The sequence below is a fragment of the Parasteatoda tepidariorum genome, chromosome 4 (assembly GCF_043381705.1).
Source record: "Parasteatoda tepidariorum isolate YZ-2023 chromosome 4, CAS_Ptep_4.0, whole genome shotgun sequence".
NCBI lineage: Eukaryota > Metazoa > Arthropoda > Arachnida > Araneae > Theridiidae > Parasteatoda > Parasteatoda tepidariorum.
Window position 1 is genome coordinate 26,844,285 of NC_092207.1, and position 27,100 is coordinate 26,871,384.

The following is a 27,100-nucleotide window of genomic DNA, read 5'->3' on the forward strand; positions in this document are numbered from 1 at the left end:
AGCGATTCCAGAAAGAAGTACTAATTAGAGTACTTATTTCTAGCTAACAGACTATGAATTATATTCGACATAACAACTAAGCAATAATGCATAACAAATCTTGTTAAAATTTAACAGTTTCTCCTGCTTTCGCATCTTAGCTTCTCGGTTTTAACCCAATTTCCCCTATATTTTTCACTAATTTTAAGAGCCATAAACCCATGTGAATGAACAGTTATTTTTTTAAAAAATATCAAAATATTGTCTACCCTTTATTAACCCTTTCGAGCCGACTGTCACATATATGTGACAGCAAGAAACGCGCTCACTTCCCGGCCGACACACCCGCGTGTCAGAGAGTTTTCTCATTCATCCCCGACCGTCACTTATTTGTGCCAGCGTTTCGGAACGTTTTAAAAAATGAAATTTCTTCCAAAAGATGGCATTGTATGTCCATATGGTTTCAGATACATGTAGATTTGACCTTCTACTCAAGATGAAAGTACATTCACGTGGTTTTTAGGGGAAGGAGTGGGAGGGGGGAATGTTTTATGAGGGCTCTTTAAATTAGCACGTGATATTTATTTACAGTAAGTAAGGGAGTTTTTTTTATCTCTCGCTACTTTCGATTTTCGGATTAGTTTTTAGTGGATAATTAGATCTTGTAGGCTTGAATTTTTTTTCTTTTTACCGTTAGAATGTCGAAGCGTCGAAAATTTTTAACTGAGCTGGAAATAGAGGAAATTATGCAAAATATTTAAGCTTATTAATATTTATATTACATTTAAACAAGAAATAACTTAAGTAAATAAAGTATCCATAGAAATATATATAAAGCGTATGTCACTTAAATACTCTACGGAACAATATTAAACAACGCGCTGATATTTCGGTAATTTCATGGAATTAGGCTTAACATCAAAAAACCCTCCGACCCTGGGGAGACACACGCTAGAGAGACTGCCGGCCTCAGCGGTAAGCGCGCTTTCGCGCTTTGCGTCGCGAAAGGGTTAAAGTAAAAAGAAATTCTAAACCACTAAATGATATGTTTTAAGTCGCTTAAACTACACGAAGAATTAAAATCGGCGTCAAGTTGTTAAATACATTCATTTGATTGGTTGAAAATCTTACGAAAGGTTTACGTCATAGTCTAGAAAGTCATCGGGCAAAGTGTTTACCGAATCTAATTGGACGGTAAACAGTACACATGATTGTTCCAGCTCATTTTCAGACAGATTTTCAAGGTAACTTAGCGATGAGCAAAGCGTTTGAGATTGGCTTTCAAGTTTTCCTGGCTCGAACAGAGGTGAAATATCTTCGTTATATTTTGGGTTGTATATCGATTCTTCCAGCTGTGGTGAATCAGGTATCATCAAGTCAGATATGGTGTTTGTAGGATGAAATAAAGGCACTTCCTGAATAATTTCAGTGTTTGAGGTTTGAACATATACAGTGTTAATGTTGTGAGAGATTTGGTTGAGATTTTGTTGACTAAAAACCTCGAGTTGATGGTCTGAAAGAAGAAAAAAAAAATGTTTTAACTTAAAGTATTGTTAAAACTATTTAAGTTAATTATAAATTAACTTAAATAGTTTAAATAGTAATTTTAATATTAATATAGTATTTTAATAGAAATTAAAGTATAACCTAAGGATCGCTATTTCTTAAGCATAAATGCAAGCTCTTTTCTAATAAAGAAATTTGCAACAATCAAAGCTTAACCCGATCACAAAATGTTAAAAATCGAATCAAATTTCCCGGTTCAAATTTCGGTAAAAAGTACTGCCACCTTGAAAATAGCATTCGTAAAATCCATTTTACCGTAAAACTCATGGTTACCGTAAAATCTATCTTTACTGTAAAATTTTATTTTATTATAATTTTTTTATTTTAAATGATAGAAAAATGTATTTAATTATAGTAATTCAATAATTTTAGAGCAAATATAACGGTATATCAAATATTTTGTCCCATAAAATTTCACGGTATAAATGAATTTCACGGTAAAAAGTACCGGCACTTTGAGAGCCAGTACTTTTTAGCGTTATTTGATCTGGATTTTTTATAATGCACTTGATGTTTTTAGTTTTAAACAATCCTAAAAATTCAGTTTTTGCTCATTTTGTTCTTACCCTTCTAGTTATAATAAGGAATTTCATTAGTATATCTTTCCGAATGACATTCACAAGGTTTCATGGCACCATTTCGATTATAAAATTGTATAAGTGTTGTTCGTAATAATAAACAAAAATTAGATCCATAACTGCCTCCTTCGATTTTGCTTCTAAGTATTTTTTCCAATGCCTTAAGAAAAATTGCTTCAAAAATGTAAGTTAATTTTTTGTCAAAGTATGTTTTATGAAAACATAATGAAACAATATATTTTATGAAAACATACATTGTGAAAAAATATTTTGCAAAACATGTTAAAAAATTTGAATGTCACAATTTAAAGAGAAAAAAATCACCCTTCATAATATAAATAGTTTGACTATATTTCAAGAAAAATCTTCAAGTTATTTAGTAAAAATTTCCAATTTTTGAAAATAAAATTTCGAAAAATTATAAAAATCAATAAAACTTTTATTAAAATTTTTCGTTTAAACTACATTTATTTTTTATAAAATAAACTTCTAGGAATTGATAATGAACCATTTAGAAATTCAAATTTATTATATATTTATTTCATTATATATTTTTTATTTTAAACTATAGAAAAATTTATTTAATTACAGAAATTCAATAATTTTAGAGCAAATATTACGGTATATCAAATATTACTTAAGAAAAATTGCTTCAAAAATGTAAGTTAATTTTAGTCAAAGTATGTTTTATGAAAACATAATGAAACAATATATTTTATGAAAACATACATTATGAAAAAATATTTTGCAAAGCAAGTTAAAAAATTCGAATATCACAATTTATAAAAAGAAATCCCCCTTCATAATATAAATAGTTTGACTATATTTCCAGAAAAATCTTCAAGTTATTTAGTAGTTTTTTCAATTTTTGCTAATAAAATTTCGAGAAATTATAAAAATCAATAAAACTTTTATTAAAATTTTTCGTTCAAACTACATTTATTTTTTATAAAATAAACTTCTAGGAATTGAAAATTCCTAGCACTGACATTTAGCACTTCAAAATGAATAGTAAATTAAACAATGAATGTAATAAAAAGTAAAAATACTCAATAAATAACCATAAAAATGTTTAACCTAAGTTTGTTGCTGGAAGAGAAGTTGATGTACAAGGAAAGTTTTGTAACAGACTTTGGCACGGAGGAAGTGGCTTGGTGGATGAAGAAACATCATCTGTAAAGAAGTAAAATACTTAAACACGTAAAGTTTTTAAGTGAAATAAAAATTTATGAAACTTTATTTATGATTCTAATGATATAAAATTATAATAAAATAAAAAATCATGATTCTATTAAGTTTTTTTAAAAAATTTTTTTGTTACCATTTTGAACTGGTATGTTTTTCTTAGTCATTGACTTCTTCTCAGGTGTTTTAGATTGAAGTTTGCCGGTACTTTTTCTTTTACCTCTTTTTGTGGGTACTTTTGAGATTATTGTTTGTGTTTGCTGATCGACTGTTTTTACTTTCCTATTTTTCTCCTTTTTACTTACCTACAAAATATGACATTGTTTCATAAGATGTTTAATAACAGATTATATTATTGATTTAAAAAATTTCCCTAAATAATGTGAAGAAGTGATTAAAAGAACTATATTTAAATGCTTGAGAAATTTCTTATTAAAAAAATCTTATTATTTGCATCGTAAATCTTTACCATGTTTTGTTATATAGTATCAAGATGCAGATAAAAAATTATGTACATGAATATTTATGCAAAAATTTTTAACATATTTGCAGCAGCAATTTAGGGAAACAACATAAAACTAGTAAAATTTAGTTATAAAAATCATCAGGGCTCGATTAAGAAAAACGAAGCTTTGGACGACAAATACTCATTAGGGGGCCTTAATAATTTTACTGAAATAAAATTAATATTGTAGTAAAAACGGTTCGTTAAATATGGACTTATTGAATAAACTTTAATAAATATTTTAACATTTATTAAAAATTAGGAAAACTCGTTTACGGTTAGAATAAAAATAACTCCCTTTAGGAAGGAGGTTATTTCCAAAAGCAATATGATAGCAGCGCCATCTCTGAACTAACACAAATAATAGACGAAATGATAAATTCTGATATTGTATCCTTCCCCCAAGCTATGGGTTTGGGTTTTAAATAAAACTAAAAAACGAAAGTGACATTGAAAATTAGAATTTAGCATAATAAACACAAATTTGCACAATAATAAAGATATAAACATATAAAACACTTAACCACATAAAATAAAAACTCCATGAATTACCCTAAACATATTTGCTACTTAACAAAAGCTTCGAAATTTAATTACTTGATCTAAACCAGTGATTCCCAAAATGGTCCATATCAACCCCTAGGGGTAGACGACAACCTGCAAGGGGTCCATGAAATGAAAATGGGGGTCAACGGTAGTGGATCTCATATAAGCAGGTCGTTACTTTTATTTTGGCATTTCATAAATGGAATAATCAACATAACACTGATAGTACCTATTTACTTACATTATACTACCTTATAAAGACATACATCTATCTACATTCTACTTAATTTATAAAAGTAGCTCTGAAGTAAAAAATTTCTTAAAACTTAAGTTATTAGGATTATTTTCTGAGATATGAAACAATTATTATAAACTAGCAGTTGCCTGCAGCTCCGCCAGCTTACGTTTTTATTTTCTCTGCGTATCAGGTTTTATTTTGTAACAAAAAAGTATTTTTCCGCGATAAATAGGCTTTCGCTGTAAATTAATTTGAATTTAATTAATAAATGTATAAAATTAACCTGTGTTTTTTTCTTAAGTTTTTCATGCTATACTACAGTTAGAAATTTAAATCTTTCACAGTGAGTAGCACTATACCAGCTTTCAAAAATACATTTGAAGTTGAAGAATTAACCCAAAACCGAAAAGCATGGCAAGGGGTCTACGAGACAAAAAAGTACGAGAACCACTGATCTAAACTATTAAGATTCCGTAAAATCAAGTTAAGAAATATCAAAGAATTAAAATTCAAAATTATTTTTCACCAAAATTATTAAAATTATTCACAAAAATAGCTGCACCATTATATATATTCTAAGGAAATAACATAATTCATAAATCAAAAAAAGGTTTAAATTATTCAGAAATATTTTTAACAAACAATCCTCAACATTTATAATCATTTACAAAAATAAAAATTATTAGCAGGAAAAATAGAAAGTTGAAAATTAAGTAATCTCATAGCATGCTTAATTACTTATAACTGAACATTTAAGCACTTCTTTTATAGTCTATTAATGATTAATGAATGAAGTATTTGCCTTCAAACATACAGGAAAAAAAGAATTAATCCATAATTAAACACATTGTTTATGAAGTAAACAATCCACCTAATGCATTAATTAATTTTGATCCTGGACAGTTAATGACTTGGATATTATATTTTTGAAAAGCAATTGTCCAACGCTGTAATTTTGATGATTGCGGTGCATTTTTCACTACAAAAGCGAAGGGGTTATGATCGGTAATCACTTTGATGGTTGTACCAAATACCCGATGTTTAAATTTCTTTAGAGCCCAAAAACAATGGTAATAAGCTTCTTTTTCTACTGTTGGCCAGCATTGCTGAGTTGAGAAAAGCTTCCGCCTTGTATAACAAATGGGATATTCTCACCACTCTGTTGAGCTAATCATGCTCTGATACCGATTTTAGAAGCATCAGAATGGATTATGAATGGCAAGTCCTTTGTCGGTGTATATAGCTCAGGTGTTTAACTTAATTTTTCTTTGAGCTCAATAAATGCTTTCTCATGTGTTTCATTCCAATGTTCCAGCTCTTCAGGTGCTCCTTTCTTTGGGAGCTGTATGAGTGTAGCAAGGGATATAATCTCGGTAGACAAACCTAGCAGGCTTCTTAGTTGTGTTTTCGTTGTAGGGTTTTCAAGACTACGGATGGCTTTAACTTTCTCGGTATCAACTTGATGTTTTCTAGATTCAATGATAAGTCCAAGGTACTTAATTTGAGTTTTGGCGAAGGAGCTCTTTTTGGAATTTACAATAAATCCGAGATTTTCCAGTTTGGTAACTACTTTCTGGGAGAAATTCTGGAGATGTTGTAAATGAGTTGAAAAGTTAGGAGAAAATATAGCGATGTCATCTAAGTAAGCTCTAGAGAATTCTTTAAATTATTTTATGGCATTTTTGATTACTCTCTGGAAAGTAGCTGCAGCATTTTTCAAATCAAATGGCATAATTTTTAATCGGTATTGTGCTCCATGTGTTTTGAAAGATCGGTATTGTCGGTATAGATAATCGGTATTGTACTCTTTACTTTATTGCTCCATTGAGATTGCATAATAACCCTTAAGTAAGTCTAAGGTTGTTCTATAATATAGCTCCTATAATGTCCACATTAACAACTTCAAATGGTAGGTTTGGTCTTACAATTCCATCAACTAACAAATAAACGTTATTCTTTATTTTCTTATAACGCCAGACATCTGTCAGGGGCGTGCATTTTCGTTGTTCTTCCTTAAATCGTGATACTTCCTATTCAATATTACTTCTGAGTCACAAGTTCCGCCTTTAAACATGACGTCTTCACCAATTTGACCATACCGTATGCCTCCTTCGAAATGTAGGCGTTCCTTTTTTTTACTTCGTATTTTTGTTTTGTTTTGTTCAGCCTTGGTTGTCATGGTAACGACTTCATTATTTTCAATTAAATTCAAAACGCTGGGAGGGTTCTATCTGATACTCCAGCGAGAACTTCGACTGACTCCGAAAACATCGTATTTTCTTTTTTCTTTCAAGGCTATTTGAAAGCTTACGAGGTCGGCTCCAATCCGTTCTCCGAATGCGTTACTAAGAATAATTCTACACTTTTCTGCTACTAAATTCAGATGCATCACTGGAATTTGAAATCCACTGTCTGTCAAAGCTTTTGATGATTTGTTGTCAACTAGAACATCAATGAATTGTAGAGGATTAATTTCGAAGTTCGAATTTCCGTCTAATAACTCAAAGCAGATCTTGGCTGTTAAAACTTCGTTTTTCTTCGAATTATCAGGTGTTTTATTGAATCGTTTTGAGCATTCTCTTGCAAAATGGGATTCATCACAAATATAACAATCTCTTGTAATGCTTCTTGTTGAATTTTCCTCTTTTTTAAAGCTTCTAAATTTCTGTTGTCTAGCATATGGGAGGATAAATTTCGATTCTATTTGAATTCTCTGTTCTCCTCGTTTGAAATTTGGTTGTTTGAAATTTTCTTTGTGGAAATCTTTCAGTTCTGTTTTCATATTCATTCTAACATTTACGTAATAATTTAATTTACTGGATAAATCATTCGTAATTTACAAATTGCTCCACACATCAATAAAATGTTCTTTAACTTCCAAAGGGACTTTTCTTTTAATTTGGACCGTAATCATTAAATCACAAAAGTTGTTCGGATGTTGTTATTTCTAATCCTATTATCCATTCGTTGAAATAATTACTCTGCATAATACTACGTGTAAGTAAATAATACTACGTGTAAGCAAAATCAAACCAACGCGTCTCTGTTTTTTTTTAATGTCTTATGAAAAACTATCTGAATTTCTCGGTCATCATTTTGAATCTTTTTAACAAGAGCTCTTTTATTTTACTGTAATCATCTGTTGTTTCTCTGTAATCATCTGTTATCGATACCTACAGTTCTTTTTTTATTCCTACTCGTTTCTCTTGTCTCTCGAAAAATACCAGGTATAAGCTTTCGGATCGAACTTTTGTAGAATATTATGAAGTTCCAGTTTCGGTTTTATCCGAAGATCATTTCCACTCCTTCCGTTTTCAATACTTTTTGATTCATTTTGTAGACGCAATTTTTCAAATTCAAAATTTATTTCTTGGGTTCGTTTTCTCTCTTCGTCTTCCATTTCAGCTTCTTCTTTTCGTCTATTTTCTTCTAATTCATCCTCACGTTTTTGCTCTTGAATTTCTAAATTACGTTTTCTTTCTTCTGTAGGTGAATTCAACAATTCGTTCACAAAATCTTCCGCGTAGTTTCCATTTTCCACTCTGCATTTTTTAAGTTCAAATTTTCAGCGTTTTAATTCCAAAGTTAAACTTAATAACATTTATTAAAAATTAGGAAAATAAAACATAAACAGATGATCTTAAGCTGGACATCCTTACTCGTTGTCGGTTAGAATATGAATAACTCTTTTTAAGATGGAGGTAATTCCTAAAAGCAATGCGATGGCAGCGCCATCTCTGAATTAACACAAATAATAGACAAAATGATAAATTCTGATATTATTAAGATATTCTTCTTCTCTTGCGATAATTTGGAAGACATGTATGGCAGTAATCCTATTAAATGCGACATCCACAGTTCTTTTTTTTATTCAAAAACAACATACTTCATGTAATAAAATGAAGAATTAAAATTATGATTTCAGTTTATTCTTCACCAAGGATTAGTAGGATATTATTGTTTGCACAACTACATATTTATAGCATGACATGACTAATGGTTCAACCCAATTAACACAGATATATACAAAAAATTTAAAATATATAAATTTTTCTTTCAGGTCAAATTTAGAATTCTGTTAAGTTTAATGAATTAACAAGGCACAAATTGAATAAAAAGAACTAAAATTTTAAAAAAAAGTCAAATTAATTTTTTTAAATGTCAATGCTTAGGACCTCTATCATTTGCGCGCCTAGGGTCAATGCCTCTCTTGTACATTTAATAATTGAGATAACTATGAGAAGCATTTTTCAGTCATCTTGTAAAGAATATAAATGAGTTATAAAAATTATGATAAATGTATGAATAAGTTATATAATATATGTTAAAAAGTTTTTTGCTTTTGCGGAAACGAATCAAGCGCGCGATATTATTTTTTAAATTCTGAATTGTTATTTATTTCTTTTGAAATGCCAGATTTCAAATTGCTTCACAAGCAACAATTTAAAAGATGCCTTGAGAAAAAAAAGCATGATCAAGACTACCGAAATTAAATAAAATTTAACGTGTTTTTTTCTTTCTATGAAGAGAACTAAAAAGTACGGTAATTTTTACCTTAGCGCTTTGGTAATGACTTTTAGTATAAATACAAATAAATTATGATTTCCTTATCATGCTGATTGATAGTAATTGAAGTATATTTGAGTTTTTTTTTTACCAAAAGAGATGGTAAAAAAGATCCCCGCTGCAGAGGATCAAAATCATAACGGCATGTCTTCGAATCATCCTCAGGGATGTTTCCCATACCATCGTCAATAACCCAGCGACGTAAGTAAAGTATACCTACCTACCTAGAAAAAGAGTAAGTAATTATAGCACTACAAGCAAATTTTGTGATTACGCAAAAAGTTTGAGCTTCATAAGCTCTTTTTTATTTTGTAAACACTTTATAACTTTTTTTCTGATCGATTAGTTGTTTGATTTCTAAACAGGGTGGACCCGAATGCATGATATAAAATTAAAGATAGGTACAGGACATTGTAACAATAATTTATTTTAAGGAAATGTGGGAAATGAAAACAAAGTGTATGTTGAAAACGTCTTTGACAAGTATAATGTTTACAATAACCGGATATTCGAGCAACGAGATCCTCATCTGAGTCAAGTGGAGTCGAATAAATAAGATTTTTCTTATGTTCTCATAAAAAAAGATCGAGACTCGATAAATCGGAACCACATTCGGTTACGAATGGCGATCGGAACATCCTGCATTGGTTTTGGTAACACGTGTTCCAGAGAAATAAGTTGACATTCACCATTAAGTCACGTTGTTAGTAAGTATGGGCCAACCAAAAAGTCGTTGGCAATACCACCTCACACATTCAAGCAGAATTGTTGTTGATACGCATTGCATGTGGATTCTCGGTTGCTCACACATGGGAATTGTGCGCATTAAAGTCACATTGCTGTACCACCCTCTGACAGAAGTTCAGGCGGAGAGGATAGTCTACCGGATTTAAAGTTTGGACTCGCCGAAAAGGGAAGGGGTGTAAGCGATTTTCGTCTAACACTCTACAAACGATCTGATGATTCACATCTACATGATGAGCAACAGCTCTTGTATTTGATTCAGATCTATCAGCCACAACATTCATGATGCTTTCTTCCAGGCTAGATTTACGTACAGCTCGTCGTCGATCAGCTTCATGTCTGGTGACGTGGGACGAACCTGTTTCACAAAGTTGAAGATACAACCGCTGAAAAATTCTGTGATCTGTCATTCATGAATCAGGAAAACGTCAGCACAAAGGCGCTTTCCCCTACTGAGATGCATCATGTTAAACAGCGGCTAAACATCTACTGCCCTCTACCGGCAACGCAACCAACCGATAACTCCATTTCTCTTTTATTTTAATTCCCCTGTTTGCGCCTCATCGCGTCACTTGCGCTCATACATTCTTGTACAATAAATGATTGTTCCAATGTCCTGTATCTACCCTTAAAGTTCGTACTATGAATTCGGGACCACCCCGCGTACGCCTTAGAATAATAACTACCTGCTTTAAAAACTATAAAAAATACATACTTGTAATTGTACAAATGCCTGGAAAAAGCTAAGATAAAATTATTAAATTAAATGTTGCGCATCACGCTCTCTCAACATCCTAAAATCCTTTCCGATTATCTCACACTTGTTCTTTCTGCTTTTCAAATTGAGAAAAGTTTGTAAGCTGTTCTGTGCAATTATAAAGAAACCAACATATGCATATAAATAAATGAATAAATTCTATGAACCCTATAAAAGATACGTTAAACACATACATTATCTAGATCTATCCGAGTTATGTTTATAACGCTTGAAAGCATCAGTAAGGTCCATTTTCCCTCTTTTGTAGTTAAAAGATATACTGAGAAAATAAATAACCATCGCCTTACTCCTATCAACAATTTTAATAAACCGCCATTTTAAATAAACCATAGAAATTTAAATAGATCATAAGGTCTATTACTGTTCTTTTTGGTAAAAAACATAGATATCAAAATTACTAAATATATGGTAATTTGAATGAGGGCTCTGAAGACAAGTTTGGTAATTTTACTAGGATAATTTAGAGCGTGGTAAGAAACTTTACTCAATTAAATTTACTTTTCAGTTTGGTGTACTTAAACTAAATGTGTAGTAATAAGAACGATAATTTTGAAAATTAGAATTTCCGGTAAACTATTGTCCTAACGAACATAAAACTTACCTAATGAATGGTTTAATTCAGGGCTCGAAAAACTGCCTGCCCGCTCGTCCTCGGCGGTCAAAAATTCTTCGCGGACAACAAATTTCTCGAATCCAACATCCGCGCGGACGGCCATTTTTCCGTTAATGTTCGTGATATACTTTCAATTTTTGTTATCTTACAAGAGTCTAGCGTCTCACTTCTAAAATGACCCTCTAATCTAGAAATACAGCAACATACCTTTTTTTTTTAGTACTGTGCATGGTGGAATTAATGTTTTCTCTGTCTGGGAGCACTGCAGTGGTTGAAAGAGGCTTTTCAGCAAAGAACTTACAAAAAAACACATTACGTACTGGTCTTAAACAAGAATTAAACGCAATTATGAACATCTACCTAAATGGAAAACCCCTTTCAGATTTCTGTGCAGAAGCCTCTGTAAATCATTGCCTTGATTGTGGAACTGGCAAACGTCATATTTGATTCATTAAAAAACGCAGTACCCTCGAATAAATTGACATTCCAGATAACTTGACCTTTGTCATTTAANCGAAAAGGGAAGGGGTGTAAGCGATTTTCGTTTAACACTCTACAAACGATCTGATAATTCACATCTACATGATGAGCAACAGCTCTTGTATTTGATTCAGATCTATCAGCCACAACGTTCATGATGCTTTCTTCCAGGCTAGATTTACGTACAGCTCGTCGTCGATCAGCTTCATGTCTGGTGATGTGGGACGAACCTGTTTCACAAAGTTGAAGATACAACCGCTGAAAAATTCTGTGATCTGAAATTCATCAACCAGGAAACTGTGCGTGATACATTCGTAGCGCAGCTCTGCCGTTAACATTTGCCCGGACGTACACATGTAATGCAGGTCTGCGTTTTCGGCATACGTAAAGTCTCCCATTATAGACGTCAGCACAATGGCGCTTTCCCCTACTGAGATGCATCATGTTAAACAGCGGCTAAACATCTACTGCCGTCTACCGGCAACGCAACCAACCAATAACTCCATTTCTCTTTTATTTTAATTCCCCTGTTTGCGCCTCATCGCATCACTTGCGCTCATACATTCTTGCACAATAAATGATTGTTACAATGTCCTGTATCTACCCTTAAAGTTCGTACCATGAATTCGGGATCACCCTGAGTACGCTTTAGATTAATAACTACCAGCTTTAAAAACTATAAAAAATACATACTTGCAATTGTACAAATACCTGGAAAAAGCTAAGATAAAATTATTAAATTAAATGTTGTGCATCAGGCTCTCTCAACATCCTTGCTGATTATGTCACACCTGTTCTTTTTGCTTTTCAAAATGAGAAAAGTTTTTAAACTGTTCTGTGTAATTATAAAGAAACCAACATATGCATATAAATAAATGAATAAATTTTACGAACCCTATAAAAGATACGTTAAACACAAACATTATCTAGATCTATCCGAGTTTAATATGCTCATAACGCTTGAAAGCATCAGTTGGGCAAATTTTCTCTCATTTGTAATTAAACGATATACTGAGAAAATAAATAACCATCTCCTTACTCCTCTCAACAATTTTAATAAACCGCCATTTTAAATAAACCATAGAAATTTAAACAGATCATAAGGTCTATTACTATTCTATTTGGTAAAAGACATAGATATCAAAATTACTAAAATGGTAATTTGAATGAGAGTTCTGAAGATAAGTTTGATAATTTTACTATGATAATTTAGAGCGTGGCAAGAAAACCATCAATTAAATTTACTTTTCAGTTTCGTGAACTTAAACTAAATGTGTACTAATAAGAACGATAATTTTGAAAACTAGAATTTCCGGTAAACTGTTATCCTAACGAACATAAAAATAACCAAATGAATGGTTTAATTACTAGAATTATCCTTTAGTTACCAAAAATGTGTTTACTATAAAAATATGGTAGCTTTGCCATAGTTTTTTTCCGTTTGCACCGCAAATGTCTTAGTCCAGCCAATTTTGCAGCCGAACAATAAATATTTATTATTTTTTATTCACAATTTTTTTCACCAAATTCAAAACGAAAACTTATTAATGTCCCAGAAACATTTTACTTTATTCAAACATGAAATGTTAATTTTCAAGTTAAGATGCTTATAAAAGTGCTAATGGTTACTACTAGAGAATTTCCTAATAATTTTGGAAAAATAAGGCTATTTAAAAGAAAGTATTATTCAAAAACACTTTTAAAAAATGTTCTAGTACATTTATCATTTAACACAAGATAAAAATCCTGCAACACTACAGGGAGAAAAAATACCGTACTGTGTGGTCATGACATTTCTGATCAAAAAAATTCATCTGGTTAATATAATCAAAACACGGAATTTAAACCATTCATTTGGTAGCTTTTCCGTCCCTATGGTAACGGTTTTCCGAAAAACCTGGTTTTTTAAATTATATTTCTTATTACCACATTTTCAATAAACAGTACAAAACTGAAAAGTGAATTTAATAGAATAAATAGTTTCTATGCCATGCAGAGGTATCATGAAAAAGTTGCCAAATTTTACCCCATTTAGTAAATTTTATCATAGATTATGAATTCATATTCTGTTGTTAATTTTACCAAAATAATAATAAAATTGAACTTCGGAAAAAAATAGCGAGATTTTTAATGCTTCATTGGGCCAGAAACAAGGTAAATTTTACCATATTCTGTAGTTCTGACAAAAAATTTTTCTCAGAGTATCTTTTTAAATTATTTTGTTCTGAATGCAGACATTTCATTAATTGAATATTTATAAATAAATATTTTAACTTAGTTACATTGATTAGGTAAAACTCCGTTAAATATTTTGCAAATATTTCTGTTTTAAAGAACGAAATTAGTATTGTTACCAAAATTAGTTCTCAAGCTCATTATGACATTAAAAATTCCTTTAAGTTTTAAAAACTAAATTTAAATCGTTTAAAGACTCTTAATCAATCGTTTATCTTATATGCTGTTTCTTTAAAGGTATTGAGATGAAAAGAAAATAAGAAAATCAATTAAGTAATATCATTAAACTTGGATGTATCTGAAACAATCTATATTTTGCGCAATTTCTAGACTAAATAGATAATGTTTAGTATCTTAAAAAAGCTACTCACATTATTCTTAATGTCTGAAGTCTTCACTGCCTTGCCAGAATTTTCTGAAATGAAAATCGCATTTACTAAAGTGATTTATTATTATTTGTAATCAAAACCTCTGGGGGTACTGGATTTGAGATCGATCGTTCTCTGATTCAGGTCAAAATTACGATCTATGGATGAATGAATGTATGTATGAATGGGTCCGCCTTATAAACAGGTGTGACGTATGATGTGGCGAAGTCGAATTCTTGGCCATAGATGGCGCCACTGAAAAACAAGAATCGCACACTCTGCCTTAAATTTGCTCGGTTGGCAAGTGGCATTAGAACCAACCAGCCAACCATTATTATTTGTTGCTTATCTACAATATTAATGGCTTGAACCGTGATGGTTCAGGGGATAGAGCGTTTGCCTTCCAATGAGGTGTACCAGATTCGAATCCCAGCTGTAGCTGGTCGAAGCAAATTCCGCATCCGGCTTGCATCGACCACAGTGCTGGGGTAAAATATCCTCGGTGGTAGACTTATCATGGGTTAGAGTCTCCTTGCGGTCCGACTAACCGTGAGAGGTTTTTTTGACTTTCCTCCCCATGCAACGCAAATGTGGGTTAGTTCCATCAAAAAGTCATCCACGAAAGCAAATTTTTTCCGTTACTTGATCCAGAGGTTCCCTTGTCTTCTGGATTGGGTTCAAAACTACAAGTATACGGCGTTGAACATTAGTAGCCGTAAACCCGAAATAATTGGGTCGGCTGTTCAACGTCGGTTATAAAATAAAAATGAAATAGTAATTGCTTGTTTCATCATCAAGGGGATGGTAAAATATTTTTAAGAAAATTAGTAAGGAACAAACAGTGGACAGTAGAGAGGTGGCGAAGAAGTCTATGGCCCCTCTAATCTAATCATGGGGGCTATCAATGACTAAATATTTTAAATTTAATGCAAAATTAATAGTATAAATTTGTTACGAATTTATAAGTTTTATTAATAACTCATAAATAATTTATTTTGAAAATTACAGAAATTTCGAAGATGAATAACTGTTTCCTTTAGATCCAATTAACTGCAAGTAAGAGTAAGTTTGAAATATTATTGTCATGAGTCATATTGGAAAGTTTTACCACAGAAAAAGACATTACTACTTCACGCTGTATTTTATAACCATTAACTATTAAATTCCAAATTTAATATTTTTCACTTATTTTACCTAAACTAATGCAAAATAATAAATGAAAAAAAATGAAAAATATGTAAGTTCCTTTATTCATGGATTAGACTAAATATTGATTGAGAAAAAAAGATTTTCTAACAAATTTAATGTGTCATTAAAAGTTAAATATTTTTTTCACTCTTTAAAAAATTACTTATGTAAAACAAATAAGTAACTGTTTAAAAAGATTTCAATCTGTTTTTAAATCAACATACAGTACTATGCATCACTATACATGTATTGCTATAACCAAAGTGCAGTACACTGTAGCCAAAATATAATAACGTTTAAGCAAAATGCTGTAAATAATAAAGTGAATATAAATTATATCATAACTAATTTGTAAAAGAGAATGGAAATAACCGAAACAAAGTGTTTCGTTGCCATAAACGTTAAGATCTCGTTGCCATTAACACTTCCTTTCCCTTTCCGTTTCGGCTTTTTTTTTTTGCGTCTTCAAATGGAATTAATTAAAGAAATCGATACCATATTTCATTTTTATTCTTAAACTTCACATGTTTGATTACGCTACAGATAGGATGGAAAATTAAGAGGTAACAAAAAAAAAGACTCAATTCATCTTTAATTTAATTGTCCTTAGAAATTCAATACCCATTAAAAATGTCTGATTTTATATTACTGGAAAACATAAAATATCTATATTCACAACATTTGAAAATTGTGGAATATTTATTATATGATATTGCATTACAGTTAAAAAATGTATTATATTTTAAAATTTATTGTTTTGTATTTCAAAAATTTATTATATTTTAAAATTTGCTGTATTATGTTTCAAAAATTTAGGGTTCTGACTGCATAAGCACTACAATAAAAAAATAAGAAATGAAATGGAATATCAGAATAGAATTAATTGAATTGAAGTATCAAAAACGAATTAAATTAATAATGGTGTTAAATTGGTAAGACAGAAAGTGAACTGTTAGAATGTAAAGGAAAGTTAGATATAGTGAGAATCATAGAAATACTATCAAAAATTATAAATCGGTAAGACAGAAAGTGAACTGTTAGAATGTTAAAGAAAGTTAGAAATGGTAAGAATCATAGAAATATTATCAAAAAATTATAAATCGGAAAGACAGAAAGTATAAGTAACCGTTTAGAATGTTAAAGAAATTTAGAAATGGTAAGAATCATAGAAATACTATCAAAACTATAAATCGGAAAGGCAGAAAGTAATCGTTTAGAATGTTAAAAAAAGTTAGAAATGGTAAGAATAATAGAAATATTATCAAAAAATTATAAATCGAAAAGACAGGAAGTACAAGTAACCGTTTAGAATATTAAAGAAAGTTAGAAATGGTAAGAATCATAGAAATATTATCAAAAAATTATAAATCGGAAAGACAGAAAGTAATCGTTTAGAATGTTAAAGAAAGTTAGAAATGGTAAGAATCATAGAAATATTATCAAAAATTATAAATCGGAAAGACAGAAAGTATAAGTAACCGTTTAGAATGTTAAAGAAAGTTAGAAATGGTAAGAATCATAGAAATATTATCAAAAAATTATAAATCGGAAAGACAGAAAGTATAAGTAACAGTTTAGAATGTTAAAGAAAGTTAGAGATGGTAATAATCGTAGAAATACTATCAAATAATTACCTAATATCTGCCAGGTATACCATTCTTTATGTTTTTTGTTCAGTTCTTTCACTAATCCCAACTTTTCTCTGCTTTTCAAAGCTTGTCTTAAGTTGTGTTTGAATACTGAAAATCTTATATTTTCCCCATAAGTATCTGAAAAGAATGAAAAAATAAGAGTGATGAAATAACTAGTATTTGTTAATCGAGAATAGTACAGAAGTTATAAATCAAAATGTTGTGAAAGGAACCGGTTTATTGAAACAAATTTAATCCATGCTTTAATCGAAACTTTCGATGCAATTCAGACTATACTAGGGTAATTCGGACTAGAGTATAACTATTAATTTGTAACTTCATGTATGTATGCTTTTTAGACTTTAAGTTCAACATGGATTCTAAGCATATATAAATGGAGGTTATTACAGATTCTTTATGTTATGCTTATCATACACTGAAGAGCCAAAAAAACTGGTATACCTGCCTACTATCGTGTAGAGTACCCGCGAGCACGCAGAAGTGCCGCAACACGACGTGGCATGGATTCGATCAATGTGTGAAGTAGTGCTGGAGATAATTGACACCATGAATCCTGCAGGGCTGTCCATAAACCAATGGGAGTAAGAGGGGGTGGGGATATCTTCTGAACATCACGTTGCAAGGCATCCCAAATATATTCAATAATGTTCATGTCTGGGGATTTTGGTGGCCAGCGGCAATCTTCTGAATTTAGACACTTCCGCTGGCCACCAAAATCTCCAGACATGAACTACCCACTTATGGACAACCCAGCAGAATTCAGGGAAACGTAAAAACAGAATGAATAAATTTTTACAACAAAATTAAGAAATCCCAAGTTAAAACTCTTGAGGGTCCCATCAAAACGTTTTGATGGTTTATGTTGGTGTCAGTGCTATTCATGATGGTCCAACATTTGATGGTAACCATCATTCAACATTTCCCATTACGCGTTCATGGTGTTTGATACGCCAACAAACTTCCATCATTCCATAATGGAAAATGCTATTTTAATACAATGACGGTTAACCATCAAGAGAAGTTTGATTCTTATGGACCAACAATCCATGATGATCTAAGATGGTCCAGGAGGATCCCAACGATTCATTTTCATGATGGTAAAATAGAAATTCTTGTTTGTTCTCAGAAATATACCCTCAAAACAGTTTGCTTTTTTTTATGTTGGATCATCATAAATCAATCCGAATTCCTACATTAGGATGATGGTGGTTCATGATCGCTCCAACATTCGATTACTAAGAAACTATGATGAAAATTTCTGATCGTTCAACATGAGCAAACCATCAAAACAAGTTGCTATTCTTAAGTTGGACCATCATAAATCAGTCCGAATTCCTACATTTGGGTGGCGGTTATTTATGTAGTTACCATCAAAAAATATAATGGTTCATGATGGAATTATTGGTGGTTACCATCAAGATTATGCTGGTCTACAATGGGAAACCATCAAAATTTTTGACTCGAGATGTTAAATGAGGAGAATTAAAAAAGACAATTTGATCGCAATTCTCGTTTGTTATGCAGTTCGCGTGAATTAAGATATTGCCAAAAGAGCATTTCAGCTTTAGAGGAGATACTTGGGTGCAGAGAGCTAGTCTGTTGTTCAGGCTCTGAAAACTTGCTTAATGAGGAACTGGTAGACGGGTTATCATGTGGCAAAAAATTTCTAGCTGGTGGTCTCTTCGTACAGGATCATTAACCTCTTTTTATTTTGAATGTTTTCCAAATTTTATCGCTGATTGTAAAAGAGTCGCGAAGGGTGAGGGGATAGAGCGTTCGCCTTCCAATGAGGCGAACCGGATTCGAATCCCAGTCGATACGAATTCCGCATCCGGCTCGCACCGACCACAGGGCTGACGTGAAGTATCCTCAGTGGTAGACGGATCATGGGTTAGAGTCCCATTGCCGTCAGACAAACCGTGGAAGGTTCTCGTGGTCTTCATGCCGATGTAACGCAAATGCGGGTTAGTTCCATCAAAAAGTCTTCCACGAAAGCAAATTTCTCCCAATCACAGGATTTCCCTTTTCTTCTGGATTCGGTTCAAAATTACAAGGCTACGGAGTTGAACATTAGTAGTCGTGAATCTCTGATCACGTTTCCGTGTTTAAGGCTGAATTATGGGCCATTCTGCAGTCGATTCGTTGGATTAAAGAACAAAGAATTACAGACAATATCTCAATTTACACGGATTCCCTGTCTAGCAGCAACTCTAAAGAGTATTTAGTCCACTTAATTAAGCAAGAATTCACAAACAATATCGTTTTACATTGGATAAAAGCACATGCAGGCCATATGGGCAACGAAGAAGCTGATAGGTTAGCCAAATTAGCCTGTGAGAGATCAACGGTCGACCTGTTTGAGGATCCTAGCAGGCGGACTGCAAGAAAAACTTTGGAACGCGAAAAATTGATTGAATGGCAGGAGAGATGGAGTGACAGCTTTACAAAGGGAAGGCACACATTCGAGCTCCTCCCGAAAGTTCAAACGAGGAAAATCATGGGGAATTTCTTTTTAAATCAATTCCTAACTAATCACGGCTGTCATGGACAACATCAAGCCAGGTTTTTTGGGGGAGCTCAGCTGTGCAGTACCTGTCAGCTTGTTGAGGATTGGGAACATATTTTAATCCAGTGTACAAATTTTAAGCACATTAGAGAGAAATATTTTCATTCAAAAACCACCTACGAGTTTATAACGCAGCATTGGTCAAACCCTAAAATAAAAAAGGGAATTGGGGAAATAATAAGAAAATTGTTTAGTAACAAGGCACCTCCCTGAATCCTGAAGGCCTTTTGCTGCCTCTTGTTACACCTAAATCACGGCTTATTAATTTACCTGTTATGGTTTGATTCTTACTTGAATTTTCTCTTAAAATGTTTTTTTTTTGTGCTATAGTTTCATGCTTTGTCAATATCTGCCCCTATGTGATTCCTCATTTTGAAAATTTTAATCACTTGTGTTCCTAGAGTTTTTATATATAGTATATATATGTCCTTTCTGTTTTTGAAAAAAATTAATACCTTTAGTACTGTTGTGCCAGCCGTAATTATATTCTGAGTTACAAACATCCTATATTTTCCATGTGAAATTGTTTCCTTTTATTAACTAACTTACTGAAGATGCGACATCAATATCTCTTCTGATTGTTACTATTTATTTCCTTTGTAATGTCTGTTTGCTTAGTTTATTTCTAAGTAGCACTGTTTTCTGGATTTCATATTTAATATTCCACCTATTTGTTAAAACTCTAATTTGAAAATTTTGAATAAGTTTGCTCATGTAATTGAACTGTTACGCTCACTTCGAACTTTCGGAGTGCCCCCGGATGCCCCCTTACGGTGGGCGGGACGGGCTTAAGCTTGTTATTAGTAGTCGTGAACCCAAAAATTGGGTCGGCAGTTCAACAACAGTTATGAAATAAAATTAAATGATTGTAAAAAGAGCAACGAAGGCTCAGGGGATAGAGCGTTCGCCTTTCAGTGAGATGAACCGGGTTCGAATCCCAGCGATGGCTGGTCGATACGAATTTCGCGTCCGGCTTGCACCGGCCACAGTGCTGACGTGAAATATCCTCAGTGGTAGACGGATCATGGGTTAGAGTCTCCTTGTCGCAGTGGGAGGTTCTCGTTCTCTTCCTCGTTATGTAACGCAAATGCGGGTTAGTTCCACCAGAAAAGCAATAGACAATTCGTACCTGAAACTACTCGAGTTATCTAATTTATGCGATATTGTGATTTTTCAAAAGTTTCTGAATGCAAAAATTTTAAATATTGATTTTAGAACTTTTTGATTTTTTTTATTGGGAAAGTAAGAGGAACGCTAGAAAGTTTTTTAAAGCCAGGACATAAGAAGTAGCATTTTTCGTTCGTTTTCGTTCATCCATTCATATGTTTCGGTTGTTGTGAAACAGTCGGTATGATTCTAAGCAGTATTGCATTGGAACATTTAACAGTCTTGTTTTTGCTACACAATGCGCAAAAAGGAGAAAAAAAATGAAACTCCTGAATCACTTTTGTTATCATGATCAGTTTTTAATTTATTAAGTTCACTGATCTCTATTGAGTCCTCTGCGTGAAAATCCAATCATTAGATTGAAAGTCATCTAGGATGTTCTATTTTTTTTCACTCATGGTTAGATTGCATTTCAACAGAATGGGGGTAGATATTATGTAATAAGGACTTTATTTCAAATTAAATATTCATGAAAATTAAAATATTATTTATTACTTTCCTATTTACAATTGATTATTTAATTAAAAAGAGATTTAGAACCATAATATAAAAATATTTTTTTACCAATACAGATTTTACATTGCTTTTATAGAAATTTTTTTTAACTAATTACCTTATTGAAAGTTAAAGTTTTACTAAATAACGTTTACGATACAAAAAGCTTAAAAAGTTTTTAAAGAAATTTAAAATTTCATTTATATATAAAGAATCTTTTTCATTCATTGGGAAATCAATCATTTCAAATGTACTTCAAGCAATGAAAAATTGCTCGCTTTTTTCCATTTCTTAAAATAAAATCTTATTAAGAATTAAAAATTGAAAAAATAAGGAATAATAAATAAGCTGAGCCTATTAAAAAAAACTATATTTTTGAAACTTTCAATAGCAGTCCACTGTTACCCGCTGTTACTGTTATTGTATAACTTAAACAATAAAGAGAATTACTTCCAGCTATCGCCCAATCGATGAAAAGTCTTGATTTTTCTACATCCTTACTTCCAGTTCTTTTTTTGATATACTTGAAAATCTTTTTATCTTTATCCACCCATTGTATTATTTCAGAATCGTAACAACCAGAGGAAATCTTTTGCTCTATCCAAGGAAGCAAATTTACCGTTAAAATAACGAGAGATATGATGAGCATCATGCTTGAGTCTTCACTGAAAAAAAATTATATCTTTATTAAGAATAAAAATCGAATTTACGATGATATATCTTCAAATTACTTCAGAAGTTTCAATGCGGTAATTTATATCTTAATTAAGAATAAAAATCGTATCTACGATGAAATATATTCGAATTACTGCTGAAGTTTCAATCAATTATGCGGTAATTTATATCTTAATTAGGAATAAAAATCGTATCTACGATGATATATATTCGAATTACTTCAAAAGTTTCAATCAATTATGCGGTAATTTTAAAACAGACGTATTATTGAAAGTTTTAAGCTTATATATTAATTCTACAGAATCTGGGTTCTTCTCGATGCTATCTAGCATATCATTTGTATCGTAATATAAAAGCTAAAGCTTAATTAATGATGGTTCTAAGTGACAATTATGAAAAAATTAGGATTTCGAGGAGAAAGATTTTATTTTAGTCTATATTTTACGTAAAATATATAATTTTGCCAAGCTCTTAAATTTTGTAGATATAAGTTGACGAAATAGCAATTTTTCAGTTTTTTTTAAAAGTGGAAAGAAGTTTTACATGCAATCTGACGAAAAAATAATCGGAATGTAACTTTAAAAAGCCTCTCTCATAACAGCAAACAAAAATGCTTGTGCGGACGCTGTGATGCGAAAATTTCAAAGAACTGTTAAGGATGTCAAGGATAAATTTTATCAAAATATTTAAGGCACATATTTTATCAGTCAAAAGTTTGCTTGGACAAGCCGCGATGGCTCAGGGGATAGGGCGTTCGCCTTCCAAAGAGGTGAACCTGGTTCAAATCCCAGCCATGGCTGGTCGATACGAATTCCGCATCCAGCTTGCACCGACCACAGTGCTGACGTGAAATATCCTCAGTAGTAGACGGATCAAGGGTTAGAGTCCCCTTGCCGTCAGGCTAACCGTGGGAGGTTCTCGTGGTCTTCCTCTCCATGTTACGCAAATTCGGACAAGTTCCATCAAGAAGTCTTCCACAATGGCAAAATTTCTCCTAATACTTGACCCAGGAGTTTCCTCGTCTTCTGGATTGGGCTCAAAATTACAAGGCTACATAGTTGTAAATTCAAAAATTGGGTCGGCTGTTCAACGACGGTTATAAAATAAAAATAAAATCGGAAGCTTGCTGCCTAAAAATAAATGTAAGGCATTATCTTCATTTCGTATTTTTCAAAGGTAATTTATTTAAATTCACTAGAATATAGCTTAGAACTTTTATTCATTCAGCTTTTCAATTTACAATGTCAAAAAATGTTCGGCACTGTTCCGCTATTTTACAAGTTTCTACCAAATTTCTGCGAAAACGAGTTTAATTCAGAGATAAAGAATTTTTTTGTGGCAATGTATTTCAATTAAATGTATTTTATTTTCATGCATTAATAGTTAAAATATGAATATCTAGTCAATTGTGTTAATTAATTTCTTGTCTGAATTCTGTGGGAATGTATGCAGTCTTTTAGCCCCTTGTATTTACATTGGATGAGAGTGCTAAATTGTCATTCTCCCGAATTTTAAATTTGTCCAAAACAAATATTTAAACTTCTATGTTACGCTCATATAAAGTATTTTTTCGATATATATTTGACATGAAATTATTTTTTAAAATTACATATCATATCTTATTTACATATTATTACTGGCACCATGCATTTTATTAATATTGTATGCATTTTTATTTTCAAGTTCATCTTGAAAGTAGTTTATGCAATGTCCAATAAAAAATGAATTTATTAAATGTTAAATTATTTATAAATCAATTATTCATGAATTTGTGGAAACAAAAATGTTTGAATATTCTTTTTTTGTTGTTGTTTTCTTTTGTTTTTTAGAATTTGTTATAAATTTATATTTTCAACAGTTTTTTTACGTTTTGCACAACATATTTGTGCTCTTAATATTGCGTAACCACCTATTCTCTTTGTAAATATGTCATGCAACTTATTGGAAGTTTATTCTCATTATTATTCCTCGTAATCCTGCGTAAATAATTTGTTATGAATTGTTAACAAACTTTATTCTATTTATTTTCTGTTTAAACGAAGTGTTTTGTGCTATTGTTGAAATTGTAACTCTTTATTATTGTGACTTTTTGTAATGTTTGTGGAAGGGTCTTTTGGTTATTGTGGGGGCTGTTCTGATCTTGCAGGGTGCTCTAGACAAGAGTTCAGCTGCTGGATAATACAGCTTACAATATGACCTCACCTCTACTCCACCATCAGGGACCGATCAAGACAAATTCGGGCCCTAGGCCCATCAAAATTTCCGGGCCCGTTGCAAAATATTTTGAAATTAAGTTTCTGAAGAGTAGTCCTAACAATAAAAAAGAATCTATTGAACTGCAAAACATTCTAAAAAATTTTGAAACCTGACAATTGAAGATCATTTTTTTAAGATAAAGTTGTCGCATCTATATATTAAAAGCAAATATAGAGCAACAAAACAATGTTATGTCAAAATAAAAATAGTTTGGTGACCACAAACAATTGAAAATCAGTGATTTTTGCTAAAAGTCACTGATTAGTGGAATTATTTTTTATTGTAAGCAGTAATTACTTTTTTTATTTAGTACTTAAACCAACACAAAGGTAGCCAACTTTTCATTAGATTTAACGATAAGTTCAGCATGTATGGTAAGATATTAAGGTTATTAATTATAATTTTTATTAAAAAATACAAACAAAAAAATATCCAAAAGAGCCAAAATTATATCTACTCATAGAAAATTAAAAACACACTTAAATAATAATTTGTTTAAATATAACACTTTTAAAAAATTAAAATTCATGTTCAGTGCATTCACTTAAGTCGTTGACGTAAAAATTACAATAATTCGAATTCTGTTGTACTTTCAAATTCGATTAGTGCAATGTTTACACGAGTTTGGTGACAATGTTTACAATGTTTTCACAATATAAAGAAAATTTGAAGGAAAAAAAATGCATTTTTTGAGAAAAACTGTTTCTTTCAGTATTTAAAAAAATAGCGATATTGCGAACTTTTTACTAATTTTTGAGGCCCCCCGGAAAGTGTGGGCCCTAGGCCCTTGCCATTGGGCCTAGGCGATAATCAGGCCCTGAGCACGCTAGAGAGGCCGGTAGAATGCTCCCACCGCATGCAAATCGTTCTCTATGATACGAACCTACGAACAGGCACCATTTCTCGTGCTTATGCAACTTCGCACTCGCTCTTCGATTTCATACCAGTTTTACCGGACAAACTTGGGGATGGTGCGGCTACTTCCATTCTAATATTTTGTAGTCACATATTTTATATTCTTTCAATTAAATAGCAAATTTGCATAACACACATTGATTAGCATCGTCATTTTATATACAATTGCATATTGATATAACAGTAAAAAAACAAATAATTAAAATGCTAATTAATAATTACTTGCCATCACCATTAACTATTATGCAGAGTTATTAACATAAAGCCAGACACAAGAAGAAAAATAAAATGGGTTTCAAAATTAGAAAAGCTTAACCACCAAATTAAAAGAGAGAGATAATATTTACTGTATCTTAGGGGACAATATGGTTGCAAAAATAAAGAAGCTAAACTCACTTTTCTTGCTTAGACTACTTTATAACATAAAGGCAGATACAAGAAGAAAATAAAAATGGGTTTCAAAATTAGGAAAGCTTAACCACCAAATTAAAAGAGAGAGATAGTATTTACTGTATCTTAGGGGACAATATGGTTGCAAAAATAAAGAAGCTAAACTCACTTTTCTTGCTTAGATTACTTTACAACATAAAGCCAAACACAAGAAGAGAAATCAAATGTGTTTCAAAATTAGAAAAACTTAACCACCAAATTAAAAGAGAGAGATAATATTTACTGTATCTTAGGGGACAATATGGTTGCAAAAATAAAGAAGCTAAACTCACTTTTCTTGCTGAGACTACTTTATTCTTTCTTTCCCTAAAAATAGTTCCATTTTTAAAAGCTTAATCATAAACTGCAAATGTGTGCTAGCACCTTTGATTTTCACAAAGATTGTTTATTGCATTTTATATAAAAGTATTTTGTTTTGAAATATATTATGACTTTTTCTTTTGTATAAAGAATGTCATCATTTGTCGAAATGAAAAATATTATTCATGAATAATACTTATAAGCAGGGTTGGCATTTCGTAAGGAAGAAACTGGACAAAATGGAAGAAACTTCGCAAAATAAAAAAAAATAAATAAAAATGAACCATAAATGCGTTTGAAATAAATATTATAGTTAGTATAATAGTAATGCGTTATTTTAATAAGTATTATAATAATGTGTTATTATAATAAGCATTATAAAAATAGCTTAAATTAAAAATAAGTTTTATAAAAATTTCATCAAGTTGAATTTAATATAGCACACTGAAAAATACTGATTCACACAAGTTATTAATTTTTTCCCTTAAAACATAAGAATAATTTTAAGAATACGAATAATTTTTACCATGAAAAAATATTCAAACTTTTTTTTTTCGTCGACAGCTTTTTCATGCACAAGAATTAGAGAATGCGAATTCAGGTTAAAATAAAACCTGTTATTTTGAGCTATTTCTAAATAAATATTTTTATTTTCATTTAGCATGATCGAGTTAATTCAATGTAAACTGCAAAAATTCCGGATCAAATTATGGTGAAATGTATTGGCACTGAAGGAGCCGTTACTTTTTACTTAAAATTCATTTTAACGTAAAATTTTAAGGAATAAAAATATTAAATACTGTAATTTTAACCTAATATTTACTGTAAAATCACTGAAATTAAATAAATATTACTGTAAAAATTACGACATAAAGTTTTATGGTAAAAATTGATTTTATGAATGCTGTAGTACTTTTTACCGTTACTTGATCCAAAATTTTTTACAATGTAGTAGCGTTTTTAACATTATTTAACATAATTTTTAAATTTGCAGTTGTAATAGTTATTTGTAAAAAAAATGGAAAAGCTATTTTGAAAACAAATTAAACAAACAA

At 31.3% G+C, this 27,100-nt stretch overlaps 1 protein-coding gene across 2 annotated transcripts in view; it reads right to left on the bottom strand.

Moving 5' to 3' along the window:
* Nucleotides 1-994: 994 nt before the first annotated feature.
* LOC107441261 (uncharacterized) overlaps nt 995-27,100 on the bottom strand; it is a 57,252-nt gene continuing 31,146 nt past the window's right edge. The window contains exons 3-9 of one of the 2 annotated variants that reach the window (XM_071179567.1): nt 26,018-26,051; nt 21,900-22,114; nt 17,204-17,338; nt 14,385-14,428; nt 3,445-3,613; nt 3,201-3,296; nt 995-1,492 (exon numbers count right to left, since the gene is read on the bottom strand). In XM_071179567.1, coding sequence (XP_071035668.1) covers nt 1,107-1,492; nt 3,201-3,296; nt 3,445-3,613; nt 14,385-14,428; nt 17,204-17,338; nt 21,900-22,101 — 1,032 coding nt within the window. In that variant the 5' untranslated portion in view covers nt 22,102-22,114; nt 26,018-26,051 and the 3' untranslated portion in view covers nt 995-1,106. The remainder of the gene's footprint in view (nt 1,493-3,200; nt 3,297-3,444; nt 3,614-14,384; nt 14,429-17,203; nt 17,339-21,899; nt 22,115-26,017; nt 26,052-27,100) is intronic. The other variant, XM_043050749.2, reaches the window with a different exon arrangement.